This window comes from Bos indicus x Bos taurus, chromosome 2, assembly GCF_003369695.1.
Source record: "Bos indicus x Bos taurus breed Angus x Brahman F1 hybrid chromosome 2, Bos_hybrid_MaternalHap_v2.0, whole genome shotgun sequence".
NCBI lineage: Eukaryota > Metazoa > Chordata > Mammalia > Artiodactyla > Bovidae > Bos > Bos indicus x Bos taurus.
In genome coordinates this window covers 765,044-781,418 of record NC_040077.1, presented here as the reverse complement: position 1 = coordinate 781,418, position 16,375 = coordinate 765,044, and the positions used below count along the sequence as shown (strand labels likewise).

The window sequence follows — 16,375 nt, the reverse complement described above, 5'->3', positions numbered from 1 at the left end:
TCTACAAGATGCATAGAAAAAGAGTAAATGGCATAAATCCAACTGTAAAAATTAAAACAGTAAATGCCAATTGATTTATAGTATTGTTCAAGTCTTCTACTTCTTTGCTGATCTTCAGCCTTGTTTTTCCATCCATTTGAATGTAGGATACTAACATCTCCAACTACTATTTTTTTTTTAATTTTTATTTATTTGGTTGCATCAGGTCTTAGCTATGGTTGCCCCACGGCATGTGGGATCCTAGTTCCCCAACCAGGGATCAAACCAGCGTCCCCTCCATTGGAAGGCAGATTCTTCACCACTGGACCACCCAGGAAGTCCGATCCAGCCACCTCTTTTAATTGTCTCTCTCTCCCTTTATTCTGTCAGTTTTGCTGAAGCAAAACTGGGTGTTGTTGCCAAGTCCACATGTATTTAGAAATGTTGTATCTTCCTGAAGATTGAACCATTTCATCATTATAAAATGTCCTTCTTTGTCTCTAGTAACAATTTTTGTCTTAAAGTTTATTCTGTTTAATATAAGCATGGCCACTCCTGCTCTCTTGTGTGTATAAATAAATATTCTTGCTTATTATTTAAAATAGCTCTGAATATCATTCTAGATCTTGAAGATTGTTTTACAGCAAGTGAACACACTAATTTACTCAACAGCTTTTCAAAATTCTATATATGATATTCAGCAGATTTCAGGAACTTAGAAATCAAGGAATCAGTCACAACCTTTTCTGTTGGGGGTCTATGCTGAGGGCATGGGACCACTGCTACAGCAGCAGCTAGAATGTGGGCAATCCTCCTGCAGTTCAAGGATGCCAGTACAAGGGGACCCACTGAGACTCTCCTCTTTCACGGCTTTCACTATCGTACAACACTACTATAGAGCGTATGCTTTTGCTGGTTTCAAATGGATTCTCACTAAAATGGGGAAGGACCTGGGATACTAGGAATGGAGAAATAACAAGATTTTGGTCTCCCTTTAGTCAAAGGGTACAAGTCAGCTGCAAGTGTTTAGGGTCCCCCCACTCATACTCCCCAAGAGGAGATTGAATTTGCTGAAATGCAAAAGTATTGCAATCACCTGCACCTTTTAAGTCAATATTAGGTAAAATTTTTCTGCTTTAATAGGCATTAAGTTACACTTCTAACTATGTATCAAAGTGGTACTTCTCCACGTGGGCCCCAAGGACCCCAGTTCAGCAGTACCCCCAGTGCTCATGGAAGAAAACCCACTGCTCTTTCTGCTCATCCACCTGTGCAGTAGCTGCCCCAGGCTCCATCCTCTTGCAGCCAGAAACTCTTAGGAGCCTGCCTTCCACGTTAGGCCTTGGCCCTGCTATAGACATTATTTTCTTATGTTCTAAAATGACAGTTTCTTCATAGTTTCACCTTCATCACTGTCCCTAAACATCTTAGTTACTTAGCTGACACCCTCAGGGGGCCCTTGTTCAAGCTTATGTTCATGCTCATCCTCTTCCAGGCTGATGTCTGGGACTCTTCAAGTTCTCTGGCCTCAGCAAGAACAAGGAGCTCAGAACTGTAGAACACTGATGATTTTCTGTTTGTTTATTTGACTGCACTCATGCCTCCTCCCCTCCACTCCTAAGGATGGGTTCCAAAGGCAGCAATATCTAAAGTCTAGAATTTTTTTCTCCCCTCATACTGGAAACCCTGGATGCTGAGAGTTCAATGGTTGTTTATAATAGCTGAACCATAAGACAAAGAACTGTTGTGCAAACACAAAAGAACCTTCTCAGGATGATAATACCAATTGGCAGTGATGTTGTCTATTGATAGTCTATTGTCTACTGATATTGATATGATAATATCAATTGGCAGTGATGATGGACTATTGGCTTTTAAAACCTTCCATTTAGTTATAAACATGTGTCAGAAATGTCCTTAAAATATTACTTTCTAGCACAAAAATACAGACAGTCATCTAGTTTATGTACCTCCTGATCATACCACAGGAAAATTACTTCCATTCACGTGTGCTCCCAAGAGGAAGAACAGAAGTTGCTACAAACAGCAAAGCAGAAGTGGATCATTAAGTCCTTTACTAGCTAATTAATGCCTTAACTTAAAAGATGCTACATAGTTTTTACAGAGTTCTTTAAAAAAAAGAACTATCAAGAAAATTTCTTTCCTGACACCAACTAGCTAAATGAGAGCATTAACTAGACTCAATTTGGGTACTTGGTATTCACCAATGTATGAATGGAGTTAGTACCTGAAGTTCTTATTAGTACAGTTAGTACCTGTATGATTCTTATTAGATATGTAGAATCTACTTTCCTAAAGAAATAGCTAGGCAATTTTGAAAAAGAAGAAAAAACCTGTATGACTTATACTATCTGATTTTAAGATTATAAAACAACATAATCAAGACAGACTGACATAAGTATAGGCATAAACAATAAAAAGCTAAAGCTCTAATACTTTGGCCACCTGATGCAAAGAGCCAACTCACTGGAAGAGACACTGATGCTGGGAAAGATCAAAGGCAGGGGGAGAAGGCGACAACAGAGGACAAGATGGTTGGATAGCATCACAGACGCAATGGACATGAATTTGAGAAAACTCCGGGAATGATGAAGGACAGGGAAGCCTGGCGTGCTGCAGTCCATGGGGTCGCAAAGAGTGGGACACAATTGAGGGACTGAGCATATAATAAAAACAGAATACAATTCAGAAATACACTCACACATGTACACTCAGATCATGGACTAAAGCAGCAGTATAATTCAGTCAACAAATGATGCAGAACCAAATGTCTACCAGGAGAGACAACACTGAACCTTGACTCATACCTTCACTTCAGTTCAGTTCAGTCGCTCAGTAGTGTCCAGCTCTGTGATCCCATGAACCGCAGCATGCCAGGCTTCCCTGTCCTCCACCAACTCCCGGAGCTTACTCAAACTCATGTCCATTGAGTTGATGATGCCATCCAACCATCTCATCCTCTGTCATTCCCTTCTCCTCTGCCTTCAATCTTTCCCAGCATCAAGGTCTTTTCCAGTGAGTCAGTTCTTCACATCAGGTAGCCAAAGTATTGCAGTTTCAGCTTCAGTATCAGTCCTTCCAATGAATATTTAGGACTGATTTCCTTTAGGATGGACTGGTTGGATCTCCTTGCAGTTCAAGGGACTCTCAAGAGTCTTCTCCAACACCAAAGTACAAAAGCATCAATTCTTAGGTGCTCAGCTTTCTTTATGGTCCAACTCTCTCACATCCACACGTTGACTACTGGAAAAGCCATAGATTTGACTAGATGGACCTCTGTTGGCAAAGTAATGTCTCTGCTTTTTAATATGCAGTCTAGGTTGGTCGTAACTTTTCTTCCAAGGAGCAAGTGTCTTTTAATTTCATGGCTGCAGTCACATCTGCAGTGATTTTGGAGCCCCCCAAAATAAAGTCTCTCACTGTTTCCATTGTTTCTGCATCTATTTGTCATGAAGTGATGGGACCAGATGCCATGATCTTAGTTTTCTGAATGTTGAGTTTTAAGCCAACTTTTTCACTCTCCTCTTTCACTTTCATCAAGAGGCTCTTTAGTTCTTCTTCACTTCTTCACTTTCTGCCACAAATGTGGCATACCTTGACTCATACCTTAGTCGTATACAAAAATTAATTCAAGATGGCTTGCAAAAAGATCTTAATGATCCAGATAACCACAACGGTGTGCTCACTCACCTAGAGCCAGACATCCTGGAGTATGAAGTCAAGTGGATCTTAGGAAGCATCACTGCAAACAAAGCTAGAAGAGGTGACAGAATTCCAGCTGAGCTATTTTAAATCCTAAAAGATGATGGAACAACATACTGGTTCAAAATTGGGAAAGGAGTACGTCAAAGCTGTATATTGTCACCCTGCTTATTTAACTCATATGCAGAGTACATCATGTGAAATGCCAGGCTGGGTGAAGCATAAGCTCCAATCAAGACTGCCAAGAGAAATATCAATAACCTCAGATATGCAGATGACACCACCCTTATAGGAGAAAGTGAAGAGAAACTAAAGAGCCTCTTGAGGAAGGTTAAAGGGTGAAAAAGCGGGTTTAAAACTCAACATTCAAAAAACTAAGATCATGGCAACCGGTCCCATGACTTCATGGCAAATAGATGGGGAAACAATGGAAACAGTGACAGACTTTATTTTCTTGGGCTCCAAAATCTTGCTCCTTGGAAAAAAAACCTACAACAAACCTAGAGAGCATATTAAAAAGCAGGGACTTTGCCAACAAAGCTCTGTCTAGTCAAAGCTATGGTTTTTCCAGTAGTTATGTATGGATATGAGAGTTGGACCATCAAGAGGGCTGAGCTCCAAAGAACTGGTGCTTTTGAACTGTGGTGTAGGAGAAGACTCTTGAAAGTCCCTTGGACCACAAGGAGATCAAACCAGTTAATCCTAAAGGAAATCACTCCTGAATATACATTGGAAGGATTGATGCTGAAGCTGAAGCTCCAATACTTTGGCCACCTGATATGAAGAGCCAACTCACTGTAAAAGACCCTGATGCTGGGACAGATTTAAGGCAGGAGGAGAAGGGGACGACAGAGGATGAGATGGTTGGATGGCATCACCAACTCAAGGGACCTGAGTTTGAGCAAACTCCAGGAGATGGTGAAGGACAGGGAAGTTTGGCATGCTGAAGTCCATGGGGTTGCAAAGAGTTGCACACTACTGAGAGACTGAACTACAACAACAACATTCATGCAACCACTGGATATTTTTTCAAAGGATATTTAACAGCATGGGGATGAGCACAACAACGGGACGTAACCTGGCACACAGTTTTCAAGGTACATGATGAAGAGATATACCATATCTGACTGGGGGTATTTATTTCATTTTTCTCTATACCCTATGTATTATATATATTTGGTACACAGGATTTATTCATTAAAATTCAATGTTGAAATATAAGTATTGAATGTGACTAAGAGAAATACACCTAATTGTAACAGTAGTTACCTCAAAGTGAAGAGATGAATACTTTTTATTTTCCTATTCATATGTACTTCCCAGATTTTAAAAAATGGCCACATTTCTATAATCAGGAAGAAGATGCTCTTTTAAAAATATGACAATGCCCAGAGTTCTCTGGAACGATATGATTGTTTAGCAGAGCTCTGATTGGGCATGGACCAGCGAAGTAAACCCTCTGCCTGCCCACCCTCCCTGGCTGATGCAGGCAATATCCAAAAGAATCAGTTTACAGTCACAGATTTGGAAACATTAGGGAATGGCACAGATACATAGGGAATGTGGGATTGAGCATATTCTCCTTGAAAACTGTTTTTTCCTAGTTGCTCATCTTTAAAATTTTTCTAAAAAGGGCTATTTACTCATTGAGGACTTAAAGTATTGGAAATATAAATTACATTATATTTATACTGTATCAATAAACATTTTTGAAGAAAAAATACACTCTGTCCAACAGAAGTTCAATAAGATCAAGTGGTATTTCATGCAGGAATGTATATTAGTGATCTAGTCCCATGTTTGTCATAATGAAAAAGATTAGAAATTATTTACCTTAATGTTTTAGGGTATTAATTATATATACTTATTTATAATAAACCAGTATCATATTATGAACTTTTTTCAAATAAATTATGAAACTCATTGGAAAAGTCCTACTTGTAGGTGAATTTATGTGTTAATATCTTCCCCTTCACTTTTCCTACAGGCAGCAGGAGAGAAAGACCACCTTCAAAGTCAGCCTGAGCTGCGTTCAGATCATGGTACCACCAGTCCTGTATCGAGTGCGAGCCTCAACTTCTCTCCTACATCACACCTCCTGGGATCCATGTCCCTATACTGTCCCCTCACACTCTGAACTTGGGCTGGCTCTGAGTATACCACTAGAATGTGGCAGTGGTAGTATTTTAAGACTTCCAAAACAGGTCACAAAGATCGTTCAGCAATCCCTTTAGTCTTTGGAAGATTCGGCCTCGATGAAGCTATGCAGCACATAAGGGGTATGACTTCCCTGAGACCACTATGGTGTGAGAAAGCCCAAGGTAGCCACGTGTGAAGAGACTACAATAGTGACAGAGGTAGGGAGGAAGGGGGAGAGAGAAATAGAGAGGGGGCTCAGGACTCCCCCTAGCTGTTTCAGCTGTCCCGAACAAGCAAGTGAAGAAATCATCTCAGATGGCTCCAGCCCCAGCCACCGTCTGACTGCAACCCACTGGAAGACCCCAAGGAAGCAGGGCCTATCTGAGTCCAGACAGAGGCATGAGGCTGGGACATCATGAGTCTTGTATAAGTAGCAGCCTTCTTTACCTTCTCTTCTTCTGGAAATACTACCAAGTAAACCAGATATGTACAGGCTATGGAGACACTTGATGCTCTTAACAACTGCACTGTTCTCCCCGTGTTCCTCATCAATGGTCTCCCCTTGGAGCTGGACAGGGATCAGGGTTAGAGGTTTTCAGATCCGGCAGTAACTCTGGTTTCTGTTGCTTAGCAAAGGCCACAGATAAATGAGGTCAGCTCTGAATAATTTGAAGAAAGCTTACAAATAAAATACAAGGTTCAGTTTTACCCTCTTTACTACACGGATACTCGTGGCCAGTTAGATGTTATATTGAGTACCCACCATATGGCTCCCCGTTGACAGGACATGTCCCCTGCCTTGAACAGCCACGATCCAGGGGGCACACAGACAAGTGAACAAGCCATTAGACCACAGGTTTCAGGAGCAGAAAAGGGTTGAGGACAGACACAAAGAAGACATACAGCAGGAGGAGCCAACTCCATCCGTTAGGGTATGGAGGACTCACAGAAGCTGAGAAACTAATCGCAGGCCCAGAGGGCGGCGGGGGTGAAGACAACATGTGTCCATCTCATCCCTGGCTGTGGGGGTACATGCACCTAGGTGTGTGTCTGGGAATGACAAGAGAGGCAAGGAAAAAAGTGTACTTTCGAAAGCCAGAGAGCACGTGCCCTTCAAGTCAGTACAGGAGGCTTGAGACTAGCAGGCGGGATACTTGGATCCCAGTTTTCACTCTCATGGGACAACTCACTCACCTTCTGAGCATCTAACAGTTTAACTACACACTTAGGCTGTACTCTTCTCAGGAAAAGAGACTATGAAATCTGAAGAGGATTTTTTTATTGTGGAAAAATACATATAAAAGTCACCATTTTAACCATTTTTAGGTATACAGTTCCATGGCATTAAGTACATTCACTCTGTTGTACAAGCACCATCATCCATCTCCAGAACTATCCCATCTTACAAAGCAGAAACTCTGGGTAAAAGAGAATATTTAACAACAACTAAAAAGAAACTCTGTGCCCATTAAACATTAATTTTCCACCCCTCCTTCTTACAGCCCCTGTGATACCATTCTACTTTCTGTCTCTATAATTTGACTACTCTAGATACCTCATATGGGTAGAATCATGTAAGGTTTGTCCTTCTGTGACTGATTTATTTCACTTAGCATAATGTCTCAAGGCTCATCTATTATGCAGCATGTGTAAGGATTTCCTTCCTTTTTAAGACTAAACAATATTCCTTTTAAATGTATATACCACAATTCGTTTATCTATTTATCCATCAATGGATATTTGGGTTGTTTCCACACTTTCTCTATTGTGAATAATGCTCCTATGGACAAGGGTGTGCGGATATCTATCCAAGTCCCTGCTTTTATTTCTTCTGGATATATATACTCAGAAATGGAACTGCTGGCTTATATGGTAATTCTACATTTATTTTTTGAAGAACCTCCATATTGATTTGCATAGCAGGTGTACCATTTTATATTCTCAAGAACAGTGCACAAGGGTTCCAATTTCTCAACATCCTCACCAATGCTTATTACCTCCTACTTCTTTTTAAAACAACAACCATCCTAACAGGCATTAGGAGGTATCTCCTGGTTTTGGGCTCCAAAATCACTGCAGATGGTGACTGCAGCCATGAAACTCAAAGACACCTACTCCTTGGAAGGAAAGTTATGACCAACCTAGATAACATATTCAAAAGCAGAGACATTACTTTGCCAACAAAGGTCTGTCTAGTCAAGGCTATGGTTTTTCCAGTGGTCATGTATGGATGTGAGAGTTGGACTGTGAAGAAAGCTGAGCACTGAAGAATTGATGCTTTTGAACTGTGGTGTTGGAGAAGACTCTTGAGAGTCCCTTGGACTGCAAGGAGATCCAACCAGTCCATCCTAAAGAAGATCAGTCCTGGGTGTTCATTGGAAGGACTGATGCTGAAGCTGAAACTCCAATACTTTGGTCACCTCATGCGAAGAGTTGACTCATTGGAAAAGACCCTGATGCTGGGAGGGATTGGGGGCAGGAGGAGAAGGGGACGACAGAGGATGAGATGGTTGGATGGTATCACCGACTCGACGGGAGTTGGTGATGGACAGGGAGGCCTGGCGTGCTGCGATTCATGGGGTCGCAAAGAGTCGGACACGACTGAGTGACTGAACTGAACTGATCTGGTTTTGATGAAAGGGAATTTTTTAAAAGTTCATGGTTCTTCCAGGCCTAGGACATTCTAATAGAGTTATTCATCTGTGTAGATCTCCAAAGCCTCCAGCAAATCCATACATATGACTTTCCTGAGGCTGTCTCTACAGTGTCTGTCTGAGGGTAGGACATCATTCCCCTAGCTAAGAGGCTCCATCCTAGCCTATCTACCAGCACAGGAATTCTAATATTGCAACTGGCTTTCAACAAACATCTTTACACTCGATGATTACCTTGTTTCTCTTTTAAAAGCTCTGCTTCAAGTGGGTTCTAACACTAAACATATTATCAATGTCCTGTAGCCCCAGGTGCTCCCGGACCTCTTCCCATCTTCAGAGTCCTTCAAAGCCACCCCAGAAGCGAGGCAGTTCACCTTAAGCCTGTGTTGTTGATGGTGCTCCTAGCCTACCCATTTTCATTCCACGCATGGTATTCTATTCAAGGTCCTTTCAAGAGTGAGTGAAAGCTAGTAACAGAGGAAGCTGTACCCCAACCTCTCCCAGCCAATAGAAGGGCTGTAACCAGAACGGTGGCTCTCCTGAAGCTGAGACTCAAAAGAAATGCTGGGGCATGGCAATGCAATAAAGTTGAAACTTTCAGTGAGACAGCTTTTTGCAGTTAGAAACCATTCCTTAACACAAGAACTTGACTCCCCAGTTTTCAGCCACCTCCTCTGTCCTCCCATCTCCTCCATTTCAGTCATTTCATAATGGCCAACTATGCTGCTTGTCAGAAAAGGCAGAAAAAGGATTCAGGAGGAGTCGATTTTGAAACTACGTGTCCTGGGTACCTACAACAGTGTCTGACATATAATAAGACTTTCATGAACATCTGCTGAACAAATAAAAACTAATTTATCAAAACAAGACTATATGTCCATACTCTACCATTATGAGGAACCCAGCTAGCTTGAATTAGTAATGGTGGATAGTAACTGGGGAAGAATGAAATTAGCAAATATTACATTTTCACTCATTAATTTAAGGACATAGTGTGCAAGCATAAAAAAAAACATCAATAATTTTTTTTCAGGTTTCTGTGGGGTTTTTTCTTATTCACTAACTCCCTTGAACACATAAGCTGAGCTGAAACAACACATTTAGTTTTACTCAATAATCATTGTTTTCTGTTAAGTCTATATTCAGGTTTCCTTAGATTTTACCTAATGTCATATGGTCACGTGTCCTCAGGCTACTCCTGGCTCTGACAGTCTCTCAGACTTTACAACCTTGACAGGAGGGCTGCAGATATTTTGCGGGCTATTTCTGAATTCAGCTTTGTGTGGTGTTTTTCCCACGGTTAGACTGGGTTCAGGAGATCATGTACCCATCCTATCAAGGGCATATATGTTGTTTATTTTTGAATTACAGCAAATACTTCACCCTAAAGCCCCTCAAACTGACAGGTGCTCTCTGAAAAGTGTGCAGCTGCCAGATGGCTAATTCCTACCTTAGGGTTTACAGCCACATCCAAGGGAAACTACATTAGATTTCATTTAGATCTTATGTATAGACTGCAATTGGAGAGGGCAATGGCACCCCACCCCACTCTTGCCTGGAAGATCGCATGGACGGAGGAGCCTAGTGGGCTGCAGTCCATGGGATCGCTAAGAGTTGGACATGACTGAGCGACTTCACTTTCACTTTTCACTTTCATGCATTGGAGAAGGAAATGGCAAGCCATTCCAGTGTTCTTGTCTGGAGAATCCCAGGGACGGGGGAGCCTGGTGGGCTGCCGTCTATGGGGTCACACAGAGTCGGATACGACTGAAGCGACTTAGCAGCATAGACTGCAATGTTTTCCCTTTGAAGCTGAATTCTTTAACAAATATCTATGATTTCATATTTTCTCTTGAGGTTGTAGGTCCCTTTATCTCTTTCCTCAATTCACTCATGGCTGAACATCCAGGGCACTCAAGAGAGTTTCACTTGCATTCTAGAATTAGAACTATTAAATGAGTTAACTTATTCTTAAACCCATGACCTGGTGGCTTCCTCCTTCCCAGAAAGCTCCTAACACTATTCTTGTAGAACACAATGAACAACCACAAGACCTTCTCAGTTCTTCTGGACAGGTTCATTAGCAGTTTAAAGCATGCTACATCTTGCCTTCAGTAAACAGTCTCAACCTCTCTTAGCACACAGGAACACTGGCAAAAACTCGGCCACATCTCCCACTTTCCATACTGATAAGCAGTGTCCACCTCAAGCAATATTCAGTCGGCCCATTCTTGATTACTTTAATCTGTCTTTCGTGTTCTTCACACTGAAAATCATTTGTAGTCAAATCAGTTCAGTTGCTCAGTCATGTCCAACTCTGCGACCCCATGAATCACAGCAAGCCAGGCCTCCCTGTCCATCACCAACTCCCGGAGTTCACTCAAACTCACGTCCATTGAGTCAGGGATGCCATCCAGCCATCTCATCCTCTGACGTCCCCTTCTCCTCCTGCCCCCAATCCCTCCCAGCATCAGGGTCTTTTCCCATGAGCCAACTCTTTGCATGAGGTGGCCAAAGTACTGGAGTTTCAGCTTCAGCATCAGTCCTTCCAATGAACACCCAGGACTGATCTTCTTTAGGATGGACTGGTTGGATCTCCTTGCAGTCCAAGGGACTCTCAAGAGTCTTCTCCAACACCACAGTTCAAAAGCATCAATTCTTCAGTGCTCAGCCTTCTTCACAGTCCAACTCTCACATCCATACATTGTAGTCAAATAGGTCAAATCTAAACCAAAGACGGTTCAAGCCGAGGACCTCAGGAACAGAAGACGCAGAAAAGCACAGACCCCGAGGACAAGCGCCTTCTTGGCCCACAAGTCCCACCCTGGCCTGCCTAGCGCACATTTTTTCTTCTGCACTGATATGGCCACTGCGGGGAGAGAGGTCAGCGGACCCTGCCCTCCAAGTGCACCCCAGGCCCGAGTCAAAGCAAAGGTGGGAGGCCTGTCGCACCTCCCGGTCCGGCAGTGGACTCTGACCATTCCAGGAATACTGTAGACAAGAAGCTTTCCCTAAGCAGCCGGCGAATGCAGGTGACAGGGACACTGGGAGACAACCAGAGGGCAGGTCGGCGGGCTGCAGGGCTGCAAAGGGATTGGGTCTGCGAGGTAGGAAAGAAGTCTGCTGGAAAAATCTTATAAAACTGAAGACGGCCTTGGCAGCCGCTGGGAAGAAAGAGAAAACAGTGGCGGCGACACCACTACCATCGCTCAGGGCGGGCGGCTGATTTCCCCGGCAGCTATGCTTGCAGAGACGCTCCTGGCGCGCGGGGCAGCGTCTGTGCTAGCGCTTTGGGTGGGCTCAGGGGTCTCTCGCCCGCGCAGCTCGCCCTTCGGAGGTGCCCCGCTCGGTCTGACGACCCGAACACTCCCCTACTTGAGGCAGCTCCTCTCCCAACACCCGGCGGCTGCTCCCCCCACACCCCCCGCCCCCACCCCGAGCAGGGCCGCTGCCCGCCCTACCTCGCCGCTTGGCGCGCACGATGCCCTTCTTCTGAAGCACGAACGTGGACCCGTTCACCAGGCTCGACACTACGGCCACGCCCAGACCGAGCGACACGGCGGCGGGGCTCGGGCTGCGCGCCCCCTCCCCGGCCGCCGCCGCTGCAGCAGCCGCAGTCCCCATTCCGCCCGTGCCCGCCCTCTGCGCCTGCGCGCTCGCCAGCCCGGCCAGAAGGCGGAGGCCGGCTCCTCGGCAGAGCAACTGGGCTGTGGGGCGGGGGGACCTTGGGCGGCACGGAGGCAGGGTGGAGTCTGGGCTCCTCGTGGAGGTCAGGCGGAGGGTGGATCCCGAGTTCTGGGAGGAGGGTGAGCGCCGAGAGGAAGCGAATGAGGGTTCGGAGCGCCTTAAGAGGCCGCGATGGTGAGGGATGGAGCGAGACGGTAGGTGGGTGGGTGTAGAGGCAGAGTTTCCAGATTTGGCAACTGCATATAGAGGACCCCCAGTTAAGTTTGCATCTCAGATAAACACATAATTTTTAGTGGTTGTCCCATGCAATATTCGGGACTGAAAAAGCGCCAAGAAGACGCAGTCCTAACTGGGATCATGGACTCCCACAAAGCTGGTCCGGGATCAGCAGGGAGCCGCCCCTGGGGCCTGAAGCCAAGCCAGCTATGGAAACTCAAATGGGACCACTAAATGAAGTCATCTGCCTCCGCACTGGAGCAGTGAGCTTGTGATCATACTGTCTATCCCAATTTATTTTTGATAAAACATACCAAATTTCAGAAAACACGGAACAGTATTTTAAAATTACTCAAGCGCACTCAGTTCAGTTCAGTCGTTCAGTCGTGTCCGACTCTTTGCGACCCCATGAATCGCAGCACGCCAGGCCTCCCTGTCCATCACCAACTCCCGGAGTTCACTCAGACTCACGTCCATCGAGTCAGTGATGCCATCCAGCCATCTCATCCTCTGGCGTCCCCTTCTCCTGCCCCCAATCCCTCCCAGCATCAGAGTCTTTTCCAGTGAGTCAACTCTTCGCATGAGGTGGCCAAAGTATTGGAGTTTCAGCTTTAGCATCATTCCTTCCAAAGAAATCCCAGGGCTGATCTTCAGAATGGACTAGTTGGATCTCCTTGCAGTCCAAGGGACTCTCAAGAGTCTTCTCCAACACCACAGTTCAAAAGCATCAATTCTTCGGCGCTCAGCCTTCTTCACAGTCCAACTCTCACATCCATACATGACCACAGGAAAAACCATAGCCTTGACTAGATGGACCTTAGTTGGCAAAGTAATGTCTCTGCTTTTCAATATGCTATCTAGGTTGGTCATAACTTTCCTTCCAAAGAGTAAGCGTCTTTTAATTTCATGGCTGCAGTCACCATCTGCCGTGATTTTGGAGCCCCCCAAAATAAAGTGTGACACTGTTTCCACTGTTTCCCCATCTATTTCCTATGAAGTGATGGGACCGGAAGCCATGATCTTCGTTTTCTGAATGTTGAGCTTTAAGCCAACTTTTTCACTCTCCACTTTCACTTTCATCAAGAGGCTTTTGAGTTCCTCTTCACTTTCTGCCATAAGGGTGGTGTCATCTGCATATCTGAGGTGATTGATATTTCTCCTAGCAATCTTGATTCCAGCTTGTGCTTCATCTAGCCTAGCGTTTCTCATGATGTACTCTGCATATAAGTTAAGTAAGCAGGGTGACAATATACAAGCCCTGATGTACTCCTTTTCCTATTTGGAACCAGTCTGTTGTTCCATGTCCAGTTCTAACTGTTGCTTCCTGACCTGCATACAGATTTCTCAAGAGGCAGGTCAGGTGGTCTGGTGTTCTCATCTCTTTCAGAATTTTCCACAGTTTATAGTGATCCACGCAGTCAAAGGTTTTGGCATAGTCAATAAAGCAGAAATAGATGTTTTTCTGGAACTCTCTTGCTTTTTCGATGATCCAGCGGATGTTGGCAATTTGATCTCTGGTTCCTCTGCCTTTTCTAAAACCAGCTTGAACATCAGGAAGTTCATGGTTCACATATTGGTGAAGCCTGGCTTGGAGAATTTTGAGCATTACTTTACTAGCATGTGAGATGAGTACAATTGTGTGGTAGTTTGAGCATTCTTTGGCATTGCCTTTCTTTGGGATTGGAATGAAAACTGACCTTTTCCAGTCCCGTGGCCACTATCCCAGCCTAATAGTTATTATTTAAAATGTTTTCCTACCTTAAGTACAATTTAATTGCCATATGCAAAATAGCCTTTTTATTTAATATGCCATAATCAGTTTTAACGTTTCTGGACAATGATTGTTTTAATGATAGTATAGTGTTGGTGGTTTAGTCGCTAAGTCATGTCCGAGTCTTGCAACCCTATGGACTGGGAACCTACCAGGCTCCTCTGTCCATGGGATTCTCCAGGCAAAAATGCTGGAGTGGGTTGCCATTTCCTTCTTAGCATTAAAGTTCTCGTACAGAAATACAGAAATGATAGTATAATCTCCCTTAAAGTTAATTACCATAATCTGTGTAACTGTTTGGCTGTTGGTTGTTAGTGTTGAGTCCTGCCCCAGGCCATAGGTACAAGGACTTGTACCAAGGCCACAGAAGCAGAGCCCAGAATCAACCTCACCCAAGAAACTAACTGAACCCCTTTATAACGTTTGGCAAAAGCCCCTGATCATCACTAACTCCAAACTCCTAACTCCAAGTTAGGCAAAGATGCCCACTCCAGTAAACACCCTATGGCACCTCAACCAATCACCTAATGCCAACCTTCCAGCAGGAATTTTGTTTTGTCTTGAAGCTATAAAGATTGGCTACTAAGCCACAAAAATACTGACTCTCCCTGGTTTGTCAGGAGTTTGGCCTGCTGCACTTACGGCACCTTCATTATCTCTGCTTCTTGCTCCTAATAAACTCATTCCCTTCTGAAATACTCTGTCTGGAAATTCTTTTCCAACCTGAGCTCAGACTGCTTCAACAGTAAAGTTGCTACTAGTTTGTTTGTTTTTCTATTATAAGTGACCATTTTCCTAAGTTTTAAAAATACTGAAGAGTATCAATCTATACCTATATACATCACTGTTTGTGAAGGAATATAAAAATCAAATACTATTTCTGTATGAAAACTTTTATGCTGAATGAATTTAGTCTTCTGCTTTTTCTTTCTTGTTGTGGTAATGTATGCGTAACATAAAACTTACCATTTTAACCATTTTTAAATATACAATTCAGTGGCACTAATTACATTGACAATGTTGAGCAACCCTTATTACTATTTCCAAAAGTTTTCCATTATTATAAACAGAAACTGTAACCATAAAGCTTATCCCATTTCCCTCCCCCTAGTCCCTGCTAACCAGCTAACTTTCTGCCTCTGTGAATTGGCCTATTTTATAAATTTCATATAAGTGGAATTGAACTATATTTGTCCTTCTGTGACTGGCTTGTGTCTCTCAGTATAACATTTTTGAGATTCATGCATGTTTTAGCATTTATCCATGCATGTGTTGTAACATTTTGTTTACCTAGTCATCGTTTGATGGACAATTCGGTTGTTTCCACCTTTTGGCTGTTGTGAATGTCGTTACAGTGATCATTTTCATGAAAGTATCTATTGGAGTCTCTGACTTAAATTCTTTGGGGTATACACCTAAGAGTGGAATTGCTGAGTCATGTGGTAAGTTCTATATTTAGCTTTTTGAAGAACCACCAAACTTTTCCACAGCCACTGTACCATTTTATGTCCCCACCAGTAACACATGAGGGTTCCAATTTCTCCAAATTATCACCAATACTTCTTATTTTCCCATAGTCTTTTTCCCATAGCCATTCTAGTAGGTATGAAGTGGTTGCTTATTCTTTTTAAATATACTACTGAACATCATTCAGTAATGAAATCATTCTGAAAGAGATGGGAATACCAGACCACCTGACTTGCCTCTTGAGAAACCTATATGCAGATCAGGAAGCACCAGTTAGAACTGGACATGGAACAACAGACTGGTTCCAAATAGGAAAAGGAGTACATCAAGGCTGTACATTGTCACCCTGCTTATTTAACTTCTATGCAGAGTACATCATGAGAAACACTGGGCTGGAAGAAACACAAGCTGGAATCAAGATTGCTGGGAGAAATATCAATCACCTCAGATATGCAGATGACACCACCCTTATGGCAGAAAGTGAAGAGGAACTCAAAAGCCTCTTGATGAAAGTGAAAGAGGAGAGTGAAAAAGTTGGCTTAAAGCTCAACATTCAGAAAACAAAAATCATGGCATCTGGTCCCATCACTTCATAGGAAATAGATGGGGAAACAGTGGAAACAGTGTCACACTTTATTTTGGGGGGCTCCAAAATCATGGCAGATGGTGACTGCAGCCATGAAATTAAAAGACACTTACTCCTTGGAAGAAAAGTTATGACCAACCTAGATAGCATATT

At 43.5% G+C, this 16,375-nt stretch overlaps 1 protein-coding gene across 1 annotated transcript in view; it reads right to left on the bottom strand.

Moving 5' to 3' along the window:
* The window catches only part of NIPA1 (NIPA magnesium transporter 1), a 50,034-nt gene extending 37,882 nt beyond the window's left edge, over window positions 1–12,152 (bottom strand). The window contains exon 1 of the mRNA XM_027554392.1: window positions 11,957–12,152. Coding sequence (XP_027410193.1) covers window positions 11,957–12,119 — 163 coding nt within the window. The 5' untranslated portion in view covers window positions 12,120–12,152. The remainder of the gene's footprint in view (window positions 1–11,956) is intronic.
* Window positions 12,153–16,375: the final 4,223 nt, after the last annotated feature.